This window comes from Lepus europaeus, chromosome 12 (assembly GCF_033115175.1).
Source record: "Lepus europaeus isolate LE1 chromosome 12, mLepTim1.pri, whole genome shotgun sequence".
Lineage (NCBI taxonomy): Eukaryota > Metazoa > Chordata > Mammalia > Lagomorpha > Leporidae > Lepus > Lepus europaeus.
This window is the reverse complement of record NC_084838.1, coordinates 11,708,754-11,727,597: the sequence shown is the minus strand read 5'-3', so window position 1 is coordinate 11,727,597 and position 18,844 is coordinate 11,708,754. Positions and strand designations below refer to the sequence as shown.

The 18,844-nt window shown below is 50.5% G+C and overlaps 1 protein-coding gene across 1 annotated transcript; it reads right to left on the bottom strand.

Moving 5' to 3' along the window:
* Positions 1-650: 650 nt before the first annotated feature.
* Positions 651-18,788, bottom strand: NDUFA8 (NADH:ubiquinone oxidoreductase subunit A8). Its single transcript, XM_062207627.1, has 4 exons — positions 18,622-18,788; positions 9,408-9,571; positions 4,642-4,807; positions 651-971 (listed from the first exon to the last, which is right to left on the bottom strand). The coding sequence occupies exons 1-4, from the start codon at positions 18,670-18,672 to the stop codon at positions 834-836; spliced, it is 519 nt and encodes a 172-aa protein (XP_062063611.1). The 5' UTR covers positions 18,673-18,788; the 3' UTR covers positions 651-833.
* Positions 18,789-18,844: the final 56 nt, after the last annotated feature.

Genomic DNA, 18,844 nt, shown 5'->3' with positions numbered 1-18,844 from the left:
CAGAAACTGAGCAGGGCCACATGAGCCCTGGCCAGGAGCCCCTCCCGTGCCCTGAGTCACAGGCTCAGATGTTTCTTCACTTCTCTCCTGGACGCTTCCCTCGCACGACCCTGGGGAACTTAGCTGGCTTGAAATGTTGGATGGGAAGAGAACTGAGACTTCCACGGTGTGGGCACAGGCAGTGGGTGTGGGCACAGGCAGTGGGTGTTACGTTTGGCGGTTAAGACGACCACATCCTACACCACAGCTGGGCTGGCGTCCTCTATCTTCCCGCCAGTATGGGAGGCAGCACTGGTGGCACTGCCACCCCCACATGGGAGACCTGGATTCCCGGCTACAGGCTGCGAGCCCGGCCCAGGCACTGTGGGCATTTGAAGAGTGGATCAGCAGATAGGAGCTCTCTCTCTGTAACTTAAATATTTTTTAACGTTTGTTTTGAGAAGTATGAATGCAGACATGCCCAAGGAGCTGTCTCGGGTAACAAGAACTTCCCACCTCTCCGTGGGCTGGTGGCGCTCCCCGGCACACTGCAGAGTGCCCACTCCCAGCAGGGCGAGAGCACAGACTGACGGGGCCACAAACAGCAGCAGCAAGGGGGAAGTCATCTTTAAAGGCCAAAAGGTTACAAAAAACATAATAAAATACAACTGTTTCCTTTAAAATTTTTAATGGACAGGAAATGGTATAGAATAACTGCCAAGTCACATAAATTAACTTTCTTGTTGATGTTTGTGATCCCGGAAAGAACACACTATCGGTCGATGCGCATGGCATGGGCGTTTTCATCAGTCGCTGTCTGGGCGCATGACCGAGGCTGGGCCAGGGACCCCCCTTCACATGCTCCAGAAAAAAAGGCGGCTGCCGTGTCTGGCAGGCTTCAGGTCTCCCTCTATCTCGGGGTTGGGCTCCGGCCGTGGTCTCGAGTGATACGGATTCTCCGGTAAAGGTCGATCTGTCTTCACTTTCGTGACCTGGGCGGGGTGAGGAAGCAGAGTTGAGAGCTGGGTTGGCGTCCTCCAGGACCACACACATGCCTCCCGCTGTCTGCTCCACGCCTGCCACCCCAGCTCGTTACGGCAGACACGGAACCCCTGAATGGACGCTTCCAAACGGTGGACACGAGACACGCAGGAGGGAGGACACACCCCGTCCCCGAGCGGCTCAAGGGCAGTGAGGGAAACAGCCAACACCTCCTGACTGCCATGTCCCGGGCTTCCCAAGAGGATGGGAGCTGCACCCACGGGGGCCAGGACTGCACATCTAACCCACCCTGAACGTTAGCTTACTCTTCAGAGATGAGCAGGAGTCAACCAGGGAAATTAGGGAGGAACCAAACCGTGCAAGTGAAGGATGAATCGCACCCTGAGAATGGCGGACACAATGGCTGCACAAGGAGCGAAGGGAGACAAAGGCCTTAACCAGCGCCTAGCTAAGCACACTACGAGGTCCTGTGCAGAGGTCCACTGAGGCCACCTGGCCCACAGCAGGACAAGTAAGACAACCAAGCCCGGGCTTCTAAATACTACTCAGACTGGCCGATAGCACCGTGTGACAAAGGGGTCTGAGCGATACCCAAAGATGTGTCCATTTAACCTGATGGCAACAGGTGCCGATGAAGCAGGAAAGTAAATGCAACCCGGCTGTAGGCCCCAGCGCCAGCCTGGAGAGAGGCAAGGCCAGAACTGGGGAGCTGAGCCCACAGGCCCAGCCAGGGAGTGAAGTACTCAGTACAATACAGAGACGGGAGACAGTGCAGCCACGCCCTGAGTCACGGCAGTCTCCGTGGGGAAGCAGCAGGCTGTCCTCTCCACGACAAGGAGGCAGCCCAGGTCAGCGGAGGGAGGCGGCCGTGCTGAGAGCCTTCTGCTGCCCTAGCCAGGCCGAGTCACAGGGTCGGGCTGATCCTCCCGGACACAAATTCAGAACCTGTGCACAGTCCACAGAGCTTGCACAAACTCAATCACACAAGCCCTGCGAGCACTCCGCGGGGCAGGCGTATCTCCAGCTCACCCATGAGGGCCAGGCTGACGTGCCTAAGAGAAAGATGCCCGGCAGTGTCAGAGCTGGAACCCAAGTCTTCAAGTCCACAGCGCTTCGTCTGCTTGCTTTCAAACCAGTGTTCCCAGCTCCTCGCAGGAACCACAGATGACTGCTGGTTCCTTACCGATTCACAAAGTAATCTCAAATGCCTCCCACTGGGATCTGAAGCTTCTCTAAGGAATTCAACATATTTCTGAAATAAATGTAAAACAAAGTTTCTCGAATCTAGAGGAATCAAGAACTCCCTCAAATGCAACTTTTGAAGAAAAAAGAATCAAGCAACCACCTCTTCTGCACCACCCCAGAGAACAGGGCAGACAAGTGCTCACATCACCGACTGCGTGAACGACCGGGAGCAGTCTGCTTCACGTGCTAGCCCCATCTGTAACACGGGACTTTGAGCTCACCAAGTCGCCCGATGAGGGAGTCTGCACACGAAGCACCTGCGGTGTCTGCGTGCTCCATAAACTACTTTATGATTATGAGGAAGCTGGGGTTGGGAGCGAGAGAGCAGTGCTGCCCAGGCAGGTCAGCAGCTTCAGCGGAGGGGCCGACTGCGCTGGGACCACAGCAGGTATTCACCAGGCCAACACAGCGGGGAGGGCGCTCGGTGGAAACTACACGCCAAAGGGGAGGCGGTGGAAAGAAAGGCTTTCTCAGCTCCTGCCACCTCTCTAGAAAGACACTGGTCACGGAGTTCAAGGATAACTGAAACTGATAAGTCTTTTGAAAAGAGTTAAGATAGCAATGGGACCAGTGCTGTGGCACAGTGGGTTAGTCCTCCTCCTGCGGTGCCAGCATTCCATATGGGCGCCGGTTCAAGTCCCGGCTGCTCCACTTCTGATCCAGCTCTCTGCTGTGGCCTGGGAGAGCAGTGGAGGATGGCCCAAGTGCCTGGGCCCCTGCACTCTCATAGGAGACCCGGAGGAAGCTCCTGGCTCCTGACTGGCGCAGCTCCAGCCATTGTGGCCAGTTGGGGAGTGAACCAGCAGAGGGAAGACCTCTCTCTGTGTCTCTCCCTCTCACTGTTTATAACTCTCTCAAATAAATAAATAAAATCTTTTTTAAAAATAAAAGACAGCAATGCTTTTCTGTTGTGCACGGCTTTTTAAATGTTAACACAAAGATTCACGAGTAAATACGCTTTCCTCAGGACTTCTTACTTCTTTCATGAGTCAGAAATGACAAAAGACAATCGTTCCAGATACAAAAAAACAGACCCCAAACTAGCTAAGTCAGCCCTTCACGTACTGCTCCACGCCCACAGCCCTGGCTCTCAGATGCTGCATGCAAAGGGAAAGCCACGAACATCGCTGCGGACCTGTGCCGGGCCCTGGGCTGGAGAGTCCCGTGAGCTCTGTCGGAATCCTCACAGGAAAGCAGGGCTTCCTGGCTGCCTTACGTAGAAGAGGTGGGAGTGGGGGAGCACTAAGCAATTTGATCAAGATCCCACAGCAATTAACTAGTGGGACTAAGGTTCAAATCCACCGTCTCCATTCAGACCTGAGCTGCCCCCGGGGAACAGGGCTGTGAGGCTGAGGCAGGATCGGTCACGACCTAAGAGGCCCTGTACGCCGTGACACGGAGAAGACGCTTTACCTCAGGAGCAACGGGCGTCCTGACAAGGCGTTTAACAGGAAAGTGATGTTTGCACACACATCGCTCATAATGAAGACAGGATTTTGTCCTAAATTCTTCAATTTCACAGCATGTGTTGTCTTCCAAAAACTGTGGTGTCCCACCCTCCCCTCCCAGAATTCCTACACTGCACATGAAGAACTCTCCAGGAATAAGAGGAGGAGCCAGTGAGAGGACTCAAAAACCGCATTAGGAGACGCTGATCTATAGGCATTGAAGTGTAGCGGGCTAAGCCACTGCCTGTGACACCGGCATCCCAAAGGAGTCCTGGTCAGCCCCAGCTGCTCCACTTCTGATCCAGCTCCCTGCTAATGCACCTGGGAAGACAGAAGATGGCCCAAGTACCAGACCCCCAAGTAGGAGACAAGGATGGAGTTCCAGGCTCTTGGCTTCAGTCTGCCCCAGCCCAGGCTGATGTGGCCATTTGGGGAGTGAACCAGGGGATGGAATCAATCAATCAATCTGTCCCTCCTTCCCTTTCAAATTAATAAATCTTAAAAAAAGAGTAGGGAGTTGGGAATCAGCATGCAGGTTTCCAGCTCTGATATTTCAACAGATGGTATCACAAGTAAGGCAGGAAATACAGTAGGAAAACACACCTTGTACCTCCAGGCAGGACTTTCTTTTCTGCAACCCTGAGCCTATTTCGCCACTGAATCTGAGTTCTAGGACAGCCTCAGAGACGGGGCCGACCACCGGTGCTGCACTGACACTATGCCCGCCCTCCTCTACTCCTTCTGACTTTGACTAGAGTCAGGTCTGCCCGTGCTGGAAGACCCCCTCGAGGACTCCTCCCACTGAAAGCACTCCCGCCTGGCTGTGTATAATCGCCTCCTCCCAGGAGATCTGTTTGGGAGTTCGTGTTCCTCACATTATGCCTGTTCTCATGGCCACCTTGCTGGCCACTCTCTCCCATCACCTCACCCGCACCTCAGAGGGCGAGACCTGCAGGAGCCTTCTTACCTTTGACAGTTCTCCCAGGTCCGGCCGTACCCAGCCCAGCTTGTCCAGCACACACTCGTCAAACTTGGCCTGCTGCTTGCGACAGTGACGAAATAACTGCAGGTTGGAATAGTCGATGCAGGTCCAATACTCTGTGAAAGGCTCAGCACAGTGGCGCTTTATCTGCCTGAAATGGAGGGTGAGGTTACGTTGTGGACTCTTCACAAAACAATGAAATACAGAAAGGTGGAGGAAAAGCAGGTACAGGTCTCAAACACATAGGCCAGTTTCTCTTTAAGATTTATTTATTTATTTGAGAGGCAGAGTTACAGACAAAAAGAGAGGTCTTCCATCTGCTGGTTCACTCCCCAAATGGCCACAACATCTGGAGCTGGGCCGATCCAAAGCCAGGAGCTTCTTCTGGGTCTCCTATGTGGATGCACGGGCCCAAGCACTTGGACCATCTTCCACTGCTTTCCCAGGCCTTTGCAGAGAGCTGGATAGGAAGTGGAGCAGCCAGGACTTGAACCAGTGCCCATATGGGTTGCTGGCACCACAGGCAGAGGCTTAACCTACTACACCACAGCACCAGCCCCAACATAGGCCTGCTTTCTAAAAGGTATGGGAGTAAATACTCTTAATTCATAAGACAACTTCAAAACTTTGAAGAGGAAAACCAGTAAGTAAAAACAAGAGATCTGTGAGGAGCAAAACCCGATGCCTTTATGCAGCAAAAAGGAAACACTGTGGCTAAAGACTCACAATCACTCTGTGAGGAACTCCTCAATTGGACCCATTTATTATCTGTATTTATTTGAAAGACAGAGTGATGGGGGAGAGGGAGAGGGAGAAGAGATTTCATCCATCTGCTGGTTTACTCTTCAAATGGCTGCAAAGACCAGAGCTAGGCAAGGCTGAAGCCAGGAGCTAGGAACCACATCTGGGTCTCCCAGATGGGTGGCAGGGGCTGAGGCACTTGGCCATCATCTGCTGCTTTCCCAGGTGGGAAGCTGGACTGGCAGTGGAGCAGCCGAGATTCAAAGCTAGCACTCGGGATATGGCAGCTTAACCCCCTGTACCACAGCACAAGCCCCTCTTCTTTTCTTTCGATCTGGCTCTAAAGAGAATCTGCCAACATACTTAGAAGGCAAGGAGGCACAGGGAGCAATGGGAATACTGCAGGAAAGTGAAGTGACAGACAACGGCAGAGGACGGGACAGAACCATAAACAGCAAACACACAAACTAAAAAGCAGATACCAGGGCCGCTCAGCGCTCCTTGAATGTGTGTGGTCTCCACGCAGTTAGCATGCAGTAGACACTGGTCTACTAGTTAGCAGTAGAGATTAGTCCTTGCTAACAGGTAGGAAGCTCAATTCTACTTGGTGCTCTCTGTTAAGAAGCAGGTTGCATATAGTTGATTTTTTGGCCAGGAAAAATGGCTGCGGGATGGGAGAGGGAGAAGGGAAGGCCACGGGAGGGAGGGAGGTTGGTGGGGGGGGAGCCACAACAATACAAAAGTTGCACTTTGCAAATTCACATTTATGAAAAAAAAAAAAAAAAAAGAAAAAGAAAAATGGCTGGAGAAAATATAACTTTTATGTATAAAAGGGACAAAGGCTTTAGTTATATTGTGAAACTACCATTCTCTTATTAGTCAGCCTCGCTTGCAAATTCAGACAAGGCCAAAGCACCATGATTTTATACAACAGCCATACGTGTAGCAGCGGAAGAAATTCAGAGCCCCTCCCCGCCAGCAGAATAATAATGATGAAGAGCCTGCCTGCCATACTCCAGGCATCTGGCTGCGCTCTCAACACCTGCATGCTAGTTAGTGTGTCTCAGGAAGGCAGACTCTCAGTGAAAAATCTGCCTTCCAGTCCTGCCCTCCAGCCACCCAGTTCCCCTCCTCGGAGTCCACCAACGCTGCCAGCGTCCTAGGTACCCTCCCAGGTGTTCTAATCTTAACGTGTACCTGCCTAACCTCTACTGGAGAATCATTCTGGCAGGAAGCTATTGTCTCCGACAGGAGTTTTATATCCCTCCAAAATACTGTGGCAGAGAAGGGCTGCAAACCCCCAGTCTAGTCGTGCAGATCCCTTGCCCACACCTGATAGACAGTTATCTACTAATGCCTACAACTAGCACCTTCCACAGCAACAAATTCCTCTCACAGAGGCAGCTCAAATCCCAGTGCTGGTGTGTGGTAGTTAAGACATGGCTTGGAACACCCACATCCCATAGCAGAGTCCCTGGGTTCAAGTCCCAGCTTCACTTTCTGCTTCCCACTAATGTGCACCTTGGGAGGCAGCAGGCAATGGCTCAAGTGGTTGGGGGCTGTCACCCACATGGGAGACCTGGGCAGAGTCTGGGGTTCCTGACTTCGGCCTAGCCCAGCCTTGGTGTTGCAGACATTTGGGGAATAAACCAGTGGACGGAAGATTTTTCTCTCTCTGCCTTTGAAATAAAAAATGAAAATAAACAATAAATTCAAGCATTTCCCACTTAAACCGTAATACCTCTGGGCCATTGATAAAATGCCTTGCTGATGCTCTCCTAAAAAATAAAGCATTTAGGGGTTGGAGCCCTGGTATAGCAGATAAAGCTGTTGCCTGCAGTGTCCGCATCCCATGTGAGCAGTAATTAGAGACCCAGCTGCTACACTCTTGATCCAGCTCCCTGCTAATGTGTCTGGGAAAGCAGTGAAGATGGCCCAAGCGCTTGGGACCCTGCACCCAACATGGGAGACTCAGAAGCAGCTCCTGGCTCCTGGCTTCGGTCTGGCCCAGCCCTAGCCTTTACAGTCATTTGGGAAGTAAACCAACAGATGGAAGATCCATCTTTCCTTCTCTCTCTCTGCCTCTCCCTCTCTGTAACTGTGGCTTTCAAATAAATAAATAAATCTTAAAAGAAAAAAATTTACAATAAACATACACAATGAAGCTAGTAATCAAGTGAATGCAAAGTCAAACATAATAAAATGACTATGCTATATCTTCAGACATTTAAATATTTAAATAATATGCATACCAGGATGCAGTGCTGAGGACAACATACATTGACTTAACTTAAAAAAAAAAAGGCAATAAAGATCTGCGGTCATAAATAATAATAAAGTCTTTTATAGAATAATCTTACGGTGGGGAAATTTATACCAAAGAAGTAATTAAAAGATAAAAAAGAGCTACACACAAATGTAATCATGTAATCACTGCAGATTTATCTAAAATCATCAAAAATTTAATCATCAATGATGTTCATTAACAAGAAACGGGAAGGCATTTTTAGGTTGGTCTTATCTATTGACAGAATAGTATATAGCCATTAAAAATGGCCATAAGGACTACACAGCAACTTGAAAGAATGTTTCCAAAAGCCCCAACTGAAAAATGCATTTTAAACACACACAAACTATGACTATCACCACAAAAATGTCCCCACACGTGGACAAAGACAGCAGAAGCAAGAAACACAGAGCGCAGCTATTATGCCGAGGTATTCGTTGTCTCCTCTGACGTCACGAGAGCGGACAGCTGCGGTTCCTGCCCGGCCAGCAGCCGTTCTCCATTCTTCTACAGGAGCCCTCTGCATCTCCTTTGGGGAACAACCCCTCCCTGTCTCTCGGCAATGCGGTCTGGATGAAACTGCGTCTACTCCGCACTTTAGGCCTGCCCAGTCACTGCACTGGATCTCCCGAGCACAACTGGTTCAACAGCAAGCGCAGGAAGACAGCCGGCCAGGGGGCTTCTGCTCCTGCTCCTAGAGACACAGCACTCTTTGTCTAGGTTTGCTAAGCAAGCAGAAGAGCAGCCTGGGGTGACTGGCAGCCAACTGTGCTACAGCAAGGGGAGAGTCTCTTCGAAAACAAGGTCAACAGGGAAAAGCAGAACTAGGAGATTGTAAGAAGAGAGGCAAAAGACCATCACATAGTTATGAAATGCTGACTCCAGCCCTGTCCGACGCCAGGCCTCTTTCTGGACTTCACAGTTACAAGAGCCAGTTCTCTGGGAGTTCAGTTTCTGTCCCTTTTATTATTATTATTTTTATTTGACAGGTAGAGTTACAGACAGTGAGAAAGAGAGACAGAGAGAAAGGTTTTCCTTCCGCTGGTTCACTCCCTAAATGGCCGCTACAGCTGGCGCTGTACCAATCCGAAGCCAGGAGCCAGGTGCTTCCTCCTGGTCTCCCATGTGGGTACAGCGGCCCAAGCACCTGGGCCATCCTCCACTGCACTCTCGGGCCACAGCAGAGAGCTGGACTGGAAGAGGAGCAACCGGGACTAGAACCCAGCGCCCATATAGGATGCCGGCACCACAGGTGGAGGATTAACCAAGTGAGCCACGGCGCTGGCCCGTTTCTGTCCCTTTTAATAGAGCTCTAACAAATGTAGTTGTAAAACATTTTTCTACAATCGCACAATCTGGATTTTTTGACTAAAGTACCTAGCACAGAGGCCTACAGGACTCTGAGTACACTTTTCTGTTCCTCACAGTTGTGTGTTCTGATGGCGACAGCCCCGTCCTGGCTGCTGACGAACACTGTGCCAAATTATGTTTCTGGGCCCCGAGATGGGTAGAAATCTAGACTCATGGGACAAAGGAACTTGCCATGTAATAAAAATAAAACCCAAAATAACTATCATTTATTGAGTGCTTACCTTGGTGTACGACTTCAAGGCCTACGCACTTTCTACTAAAGATTATCTTTCCATCAGCTAAACATTCCCTTACTCACATGAGAAGACCGCAATCTTTCGGGCAGACAGGCACAGACCCCAGAGACTCTTACCTGAAGAAGTCCAAAGCGCACTTGTTGACCAGCTTGCCTTCCTCTAAACACCTCCTGGGGTCTTTCTCCTCCCAGCGGCAGAGCATGAACTCCTTGTTGGGCTTGTCACACTGAGCTCCATAGTGATGGGCCGCAGCTTTAAGCACCGAAGAACTGACTTTAACCTAGGAAAGGAACGACGGACAAAGATCGCAGACTGCGTCACTTCTTCAACTTGACCTCAAGTTGCTCAAAACGGAGGGAACGCAAAGGGAGCGACGTTCTGACTTTACCAAGAAAGTTAAAGATGGGGCTGGCGTGTGTGATCTATGGTGTGTGATCTATGGTGCTTCAAGGATCACAAAGCCCTTTCACACAGATCATCTTTTTCTCTTTTACAATAACCTCACTGAGCTGCTGTCACCATCTCCATTTTAGAGCTGGAGAAATGGCAGCCCTGGAACAATCTTTCTATAAAGCAGGAATGCAGCTTCTCGGCCAGAGTGGGAGGAAGCAACTCAGCGGAGCTTTCACTGGGTTTCTGCTCCAGGAATGTAATTAAAGCAGAAGGATTGGGGCCAGCGCTGTGGCGCAGCAGGTTAACACCCTGGCCTGAAGCGCCGGCATCCAATATGGGGGCCGGTTAAAGACCCAGCTGCCTCACTTCCAATCCAGCTCTCTGCTATGGCCTGGGAAAGCAGTAGAACATGGCCCAAGTCCTTGGGTCCCTGCACCCATGTGGGAAACCTGGAAGAGGCTCCTGGCTCCTGGCTTTGAATCAGCACAGCTCTGGCCGTTGTGGCCATCTAGGGAGTGAACCAGCGGATAAAGACCTCTCTGTCTGTCTACCTCTCTCTGTAACTCTTTTAAATGAATAAAATAAATCTTAAAAAAAAAAAAAAGTAGGATTAAAAAAACTCCCAGAAGACCAGAGAATCAAAGAAGGTGAGATTGGAAGGAATCAGAATATCTAGTCTAGAAAGTTATTAATATGAAAATCTGAAAATTAAAAAAAAAGTCTCAACTAAGAGCAAATTCCAGGTTTCTATCCCCGTAGCGACCCCAGTCTCTCTCACCTGCATTCCCATGCATCTTCTTGGGAAGCAACAGTGTAGTACAGGAGCTCATTTTGGGGACCTGTGGCTAGTCCAGGGCCTAGGCAGGGGTGGGGAACATCCAGCCCAGGTGAGGTATGAAGCTCGCAAAACCTTTTGGTCTGTCTCTGCCAAGGCAACCCCAGGTAGGACTCAAAATTCCATAAAGCTACAGCAGGCTAACTTGTAAGTGGATCATTCTGTGTGGCCCGCAAATGACATTATATTCAAATGGCCCTTGGCAGCAAAGGGGTTCCCCGCCCCTGCAGAGCTGCTGCAGTGAGAGTCCTGCGGGCCCCTTTCCCTTACGTACTGTTTTTCTGTCCCAATACACGATGTTTTAAATACTGCAACTGACCAGGTCACTGTGTTATCAGAACCATCTTCCTCATTCTTTCTTTGCAAAACCATCTTGGCTATCCTCTCAGATGAACATCCTCTCTCAAAATTTGCAATGTGTTACAATTAGTTACATGTTAATTCAGAAAACTTTTATAAACAGGTTGAGCATCCCTTTTCCTAAATGTTTGGGATCAGAAGTGTTTGGATTTGGGAATTCTTTCAGATTCTGGAGTATGTGCATGTACATAACAAGCTATCTTGAGGATGGGCTCCACGTCTACACATGCCATTCATTTACGTTTCATGTAATACCTCATCCACACAGCCTGAAGGTAATTTCACACAATCTTTTCAGTGTGCCTGTGTTCTGTGACCCATGCATGATGTCAGGTGTGAAGTTCTCTACTTGTGGCATGTCAGTGATCAAAAGGTTTCAGATTCTGGAGCATTCTGGAATCGTGGTTTCTGGATTAGGGATGCTCAACCTGTACTGGGTCGCTGCTCAGATTTCCGGTCCCCAGAGAACCTTTCCCTAATCATCCCATGAGCGAGCCAGCAGCAGTCTGCACTCATGAGGTCTACACCAGAAGCTCCAAGAGGGCGGGCATTCTGTTTCCCACAGAGATCCAGTAAAGATGTCAACTGCCCTACATTAAGCAGTAATTACATGGAATGTTTACTCTGGATACACCAAAGCACTCCAAACAGCGTCAAGCACAGGTAGCAGGCAATGGAGAAACAGCAGCTCCAGGAGCGATAATACTGAACTGACACGGACTCATTCAGAATGTAGTGTTTCCCGCTATTTATTCATACTTGGATCATTCTTGTCTTCTGTCAAAATTATAATTTCCTTCAGAGAGGGACCTTGCACATTTCTTGTTTATTCCTCGGATTTAGGGTTCTTTCCCTGTTGCATTTCAAACTGTTTACTGCTGGCGTGTACACTGTATACTCTCTCTAGCCTTCTTACTGAACTCCTGTGAGTTCTGACACAAAACTCAAAGGACTGTTGGAAAAACTATCATTTACAAATAAAAACAGTTTCTCTCCCTGATACTAATATCTTTATGTCTTCCTCCTCTCTTTCTGCTCTGACCAAATCCTCCAAGACAATACAGATGACCAGCAAGGAGGGTCGGCAACCTCGCCTCTTACTGCACTTTGGGAAGACACCTGCTCCTGGTACGTGGAGCAGAGCTGTCAGGATGGTCCTGTAAGGGAGGCTCCTTTCTAAACTGAACTGGCTTTGCTTTACTGCTGTTGCTTTCTCCACCAGGAGACTGACATTTTCAGGCTTCTCCTCCTTGAACCTATGAATACAACATACAGCATTTACAATTTCCTGACACGGACCCAGAGGACTTCTAGAATACAATCTAGTCTATTACGGTATCTTAGGCTTTAAGACAGTACTGGAGTTAATTTGTAAAATTCAGAATTTTAATGTGAAAATATCCCATAATTTTATTTTTGTACATTCTTCACAGCTAGGTTAGCAGTAAGATAAAAGGCAAGAAAAGATGAGGGGGCCGCACTGTGGTGTATGTAGCAGGCTAAGCCTCCGCCTGTGGCGCCAGCACCCCATATATGTGCTGGTTTGTGTCCTGGCTCCTTGTCCTCTGATCCAGCTTCTGCTTATGGCCTGGGAAAGCAGAAAATGGCCCAAGTGCTTGGGTTCCTACACCCACATGGGAGACCCAAAAGAAGTTCCTGGTTCTTGGCTTTGGATCGGCTCAGCTCTGGCCATTCCAGCCATTTAGAAGAGTGAACCAGCAGATGAAAGACCTTTCTCTGGTTCTCCCTCTGTCTGTAACTCTCTCAAATAAAATCTTAAAAAAAAAAAAAAAAAAAAAAAAGCCAGTGCCGCGGCTCACTAGGCTAATCCTCCGCCTGTGGCGCCAGCACCCAGGTTCTAGTCCTGGTTGGGGCGCCGGATTCTGTCTCGGTTGCTCCTCTTCCAGTCCAGCTCTCTGCTGTGGCCGGGAGGGCAGTGGAGGATAACCAAGGTCCTTGGGCCCTGCACCTGCATGGGAAACCGGGGAAGCACATGGCTCCTGGCTTCAGATCGGCGCAGTGCGCCGGCCGCAGCAGCCATTGAGGGGTGAACCAACAGAAAAGGAAGACCTTTCTCTCTGTCTCTCACTGTCCACTCTGCCTGCCCCCCCCCCCAAAAAAAAAAAAAAAAGATGAGGGGAGTCATTCATCTACATACTCTAGGAAGAGGAGAATAAAGTTATGACTATGTCTACTAATATTTTTATTTATTTATTTTTCTTTATTTTTTTGACAGGCAGAGTGGACAGTGTGCGAGAGAGTCAGAGAGAAAGGTCTTCCTTTTGCCGTTGGTTCACCCTCCAATGGCCACCGCGGCCGGCGCGCTGTGGGCCGGCACACCGCGCTGATCCGAAGGCAGGAGCCAGGTGCTTATCCTGGTCTCCCATGGGGTGCAGGGCCCAAACACTTGGGCCATCCTCCACTGCACTCCCTGGCCACAGCAGAGAACGGGCCTGGAAGAGGGGCAACCGGGACAAGAACCTGGTGTGCTGGCGCCGCAAGGCGGAGGATTAGCCTATTGAGCCACAGCGCCGGCCAACGTCTACTAATATTATAACTACTCTAAGTAACAAAGCAAAAGTAAAGTTATGACATAAATGAAATTTTAAAATAAAAGCTTGCTTAATTTATTTTGAAAATAAAAGTTTGCTTAATAACTGGTAAACATTTGCTTGCTTTATTACTTGCAAACAGCTGGGAGAATAAAAATGAACACTTGAACTCTTTTAAAAACTTAATATATCAAATTCCTTAAAATATCTTTAAATGGCTCACCTAATTACTCAAATGTTCATGGTTATCATGAAAAAAAAAAAAAAAAAAAAAAAACCCCAAACAACAACAAAAAAACCGTGTTGCATTATTTGTGCTACTCCCCTAAGATTTGGAGGTGTGTTGTTGAGGCTGGAAAACAGCATTCCCACAAATAAAGGATGAGAGTCATTTACTGGCTGTTTCCTAACTGATAAAAAAAAAATGGTGGCAGGTCAGTGCAACCCCCAAACCAGGACCAAGATGACGACGTCCAATCAGGCCTCTTCCCATGACACACCATCGCTGGGGAGCCAAAGCACTTGAGATGTCACCATACCCCCTTCACTGAGACTGCTGGATGCCATCAGAAACACCACCCTGGTACACCTGCTTACTGTGAATACCCTCTCAAACTCACTCAGCTCCCTTTGTCTCAAAGAACACAGAATGTCTACCTCCTTCCTCATTTATTCTCACAACAGCCCGGCTGCGCAGCAGGGTCATACAACGGCAGGTGTGGAAAGTGAGGCGCAGTCTACAGCCAGTCAGGCTTCCAGTCCTCATCTTCTCCCTTCAACCACGTCTGCGCCTCTTTCTGCGGGGCCTGATTTACAGCATGCCTTATATTTTGCTTAATTAAGGTGCAGCATCACGGTACTTACCACATAGAAAGTACACCACAAATATTGTTTTTATTTTCACTCAAAATGTGTGTCCAGGTGATTTCAAGCCCAAAGCTTCTGACTGCTTCCTCCATGGGAATGCGTCATAATTCCTAAGTCAGCGAGGTTCCAAATGGGTTTAACATCCTCCTCAAACTGGTCCTGTGGCGCAGGTTAAGCTGCTGCCTGCAATGCTGTCATCCCATATGGGTGCCAGTTTGAGTCCCAGCTGCTCCACTTCTGATCCAGCTCCCTGCTCATGCGCCTGGGAAAGCGGCAGCAGATGGCCCAAGTGCTTGGGCCCCTGAACCCACATGGCAGACCAGGATGAAGCTCCTGGCTCCTGAGTTTAGCTGGCCCGGCCTGGGCCTTTACAGCAGTCTGGGGAGTGAACCAGTGGATGAAAGATCTCTGTCTCTTTAACTCTGCCTTTCAAAATAAATAAATCCATCTTTTTTAAAAAAGAAATCTGCTGCTTCTTCTGGCTTCCCCATTCCCACTGTTGGGTTCCACAAGCTTCACCCCTCTGATATCTAATCCACTACGAGGCAGATCAAGTCAAGACAGAAACACCCATTCTGCCCTCTCTATAAGCAGTAACCAGTTATACTGCGCTCACGACTATCTTGCTCGGGGCGGGCACTACAGTGCAGCTGCTTAAGCTGCCTGGGACGCCTCGATCCCCTATCAGGGTGCCCCACAGAGTCCTGACTTCTCTGCTAATGTGCCTGGGAAACAGCGGGTACTTGAGTTCCGGCTCTACATGGGGGAGACCTGGATGGAATTCCTGGCTCCTGGCTTCAGCCTGGCCACCCACCACCAGCTGTTGCAGCTATTTGAAGAGTGAACCAGTAGATGGAAGTTAACTCCCTTGACTCTGTCACTCTGCCTTTCAAACAAATATTGAAAATATATATTCTGGCCGGCGCTGCGGCTCACTAAATTAATCCTCCGCCTGCGGCGCTGGCACACCGGGTTCTACTTCCGGTTGGGGCACTGGATTCTGTCCTGGTTGCTCCTCTTCCAGTCCAGCTCTCTGCTGTGGCCCGGGAGTGCAGTGGAGGATGGCCCAGGTCCTTGGGCCCTGCACCCCAATGGGAGACCAGGAGGAAGCACCTGGCTCCTGGCTTCGGATCGGCAGCGTGCCAGCCACAGCGGCCACTTGGGGGGTGAACCAACAGAAAAAGGAAGACTTTTCTCTCTGTCTCTCTCTAACTCTGCCTGTCAAAAAAAAAAAAAAAAAAAAACCAAATATATATATATATATATATATATTCTGCTCAATTATTTTAACAGCCGCCAAGACTGATCTCTTGCTTTGTTTTTTAAAAAAATATTTATTTGAAAGGCAGAATTACAAGTAGAGACACAGAGATATCTTGCATCCACTGGTTCACTCCCCAAATGGTTGCAACAGCCAGAGCTGGACCAGGCCAAGGCCAGGAATCTGGAACTCCATGTGGGTCTGCCACATAGGTACAGGGGCCCAAGGACTTAGGCCATCTGCTGCTGCCTTCCCAGGCACATTAGCAGGGAGCTGGATCAGATGGAGCAGCCGGGACGCGAACGTGCGCTCCCATGGGACGCCGGCACTGCAGGCGGCAGCTTCACCCATCGCGGCACTCTGCCGGCCCCTCCTGTTTTCTTTTTCTCTCTTCTAGTCTTCAGAGTCTCTGAAGTGATCTGCCTAGATGACAATTCTTTTACCCTGCTATTAAAACCAATCAGCAAACAAACCATCAAAGGATTTAGCTTTACCAGCAAAATAAAGCCTAAATTTCTTGCTGGGTATTCAAAGCCTTTTTCTCCCACACTTCCAAAAGCGATTCCTTGCTGTTCTCTTAAAACACTGCCGTCATTGGTTCCACATCCATCTGTGGGCCCTGCGTTTCCCCATCCCCTTACCTGCTCAGATCCTCCCAACGCCTAGAAAGTTCTTCTCTCCTTCTCTGCCCATAAACGCTTCTTCAAATGCCATTTAGCACGTCTTACACTGTGCCCAAGAGGTATGTTCTCTGTTGCCTTTATAGCCTCAGAGGCTTTACCGGCTGGGATCACCTCATTTACAAATAAAATAACCATGTCTGCAAATGCTAACACTGCCCCACCCAGGTGACTGGACAAGGAGACCTAGACGAGACCTAGACGTTAGACCCACCTCCAGTCCTACTTTTTAAACCACATCTGCCCCTCTTCCATGGTGTTTAATCATACCCTGTCTACATTTTAGCTGTTTATGTCATTACCTTCTTTCTCAACTGTGTGACCCTAAAGACAAGTTTATCCCAAGAGACTGCTTGCATGAAGTAGAATCTCGGAGTTTGCTAAGCGAAATGAAAATCCTAACAGAAAATACAGCAACTCAAGATTAACTCAGTTCCATGGTGGGGCAACAGACAGGCTGGCTCTGGGCAGCACCCTCCTGCTAACTTTCAGTAAATGTCACTTTCCTGTGAGTGCCTGAACACGGCAAGCGATTCCTTTATCTGAGAGCCATTCTCACAGGCATAGAGATTCAATGAGGTAATGAAGGTAAAACACCGGACATGGTGCCTGGAATATAACTTCTGGCACGTAATTTTTTTTTTTTTTTGACAGGCAGAGTGGACAGTGAGAGAGAGAGACAGAGAGAAAGGTCTTCCTTTTGCCGTTGGTTCACCCTCCAATGGCCACCGCGGTAGGCGCGCTGCGGCCAGCGCACCGTGCTGATCCGATGGCAGGAGCCAGGTGCTTATCCTGGTCTCCCATGGGGTGCAGGGCCCAAGGACTTGGGCCATCCTCCACTGCACTCCCTGGCCACAGCAGAGAGCTGGCCTGGAAGAGGGGCAACCGGGACAGGATCGGTGCCCCGACCGGGACTAGAACCCGGTGTGCCGGCGCCGCAAGGCGGAGGATTAGCCTAGTGAGCCGCGGCGCCGGCCGGCACGTAATTTTTTATCTTGTGCTCCCTCTCCTTTAACACAGCCTGTTCTTTCTACTATTCAGTCCTCCCACGACACTCTTCTGCCTTAAAATCTGCACCGTGGGGCCAGCGCTGTGGCACAGGAGGTTAAGCTGCGGCCTACCAAGGCGGCATCCCATAGCAGCGCACCAGCTCAAGTCTAGCTGCTCAGCTTCCAATCCAGCTCCCTGCTCATAGGCCTGGAAAAGCAGCTGAAGATGGCCCAAGGACGTGGGCCCTTGCCCACGGATGGAGTTCCAGGTTCGTGGCTTCCTCCTGGCGTTTGCAGCTGTTGGGGGAGTGAACCAGCGGATGGAGGATCTATTTCTGTCACCCTGCCTTTCAAATAAATAAATGTTAAAAAACGAAATGAACAAGCAAGCCAACAAAAATAAAATACCCTTCACCTCTCTCCACCACCTCACTCTCAGGGGGCAAAGGCCAAACTGCCTGGTCTGGCCTCATGGATGCTGCCTCCAAACTCTCTCTGAGCACAAGGCAGCAGCCAGTCTCAGCACCTGCTGCTTCCCGACACCAGGTCACACTGAGCGGCACCTGGCTCCCCCCATAACCAGGTGCTGCTCAGCCTGCTGGCTGCTTTGCGCTTCTGCCCAGAGCACGGGTAGCAAAGCCAGACCTGGGTTCCCCTTCCAGCTCCACCACGGACCAGCTGGCTGACCTTGGCCAGCCTCTCTGACTCTCAGGGCCTGCTTCAGATCTGTCACACAGAAAGACCAACCAGACCCCGACGTTACAGTTTGCCTGGGAGGCTCTGGCTCATAAACGCATGGAAAGTTCATTATAGCGTCCTGTCTCCCTAGCAGACTATAAACTCGAGGAGAGCAGGGGTTGGAGCTGTTATACCTCAGAGCATGCGTACGCGGTAGGGATGCACACAGACCCAGACCCGACTACGAGGAGGCTTCGCCTGGTCCTCTTACCAAGCATCCAGCCACAGCTGTGGGCGAGCGCCCTCCCCACGAATCTCATTCCTGGGGCCTCCTGGCTCGGCTCCAACGCGCTCCGCGGCTGCGACACTACTTTAAGGGGCCTCGGCCGCGAGCACCTGCTGCGCGCTCCCTGGGCAGAGCGGTCTAAGGAAGGGCAGACAGGGTAAGTTAAGCGGTCCTGCCGATGCTTAAGCCAAAGCACCACTGCTCACGGAAGGAGGCGCAGGTCGCGGTGGGGGCGGCGTTGGCGGCGGGCAGACTTCTGGGGCCGTGGAGGTGACGGCCCGGCCTCAGTCTGCGCGGGGGTGCGGGGAGCCGGGGCCGGGGCCGGAGGGATCCGGGACCCAGCGTCCTCTGAGGAGAAGCAGCGCTGGGCCCAGGCCCGGAAAGCGGCAACCCTAAGCCCCGCGTGCCCGTCTTCAGGACGAGCCTCACCTCCTGCACTTTCAGCTCCTCCAGAGTAGGCAGTTCCACTATCCCCGGCATGACGGCTGTAGCCCCGACCCTGAGGAGAAGCCCTCAGCAGCGTCGCCGCCGTCTCCTTGAAGTCCCCTTTAGGGCCGCCGAGGGCCACAACAGCCACTGCGCATGCGCAGCCGCCGGCACGCAGGCGCACTGCTCTGCCCAACCGCGAGCGTCGGAGCGTGCGCAATGCCGT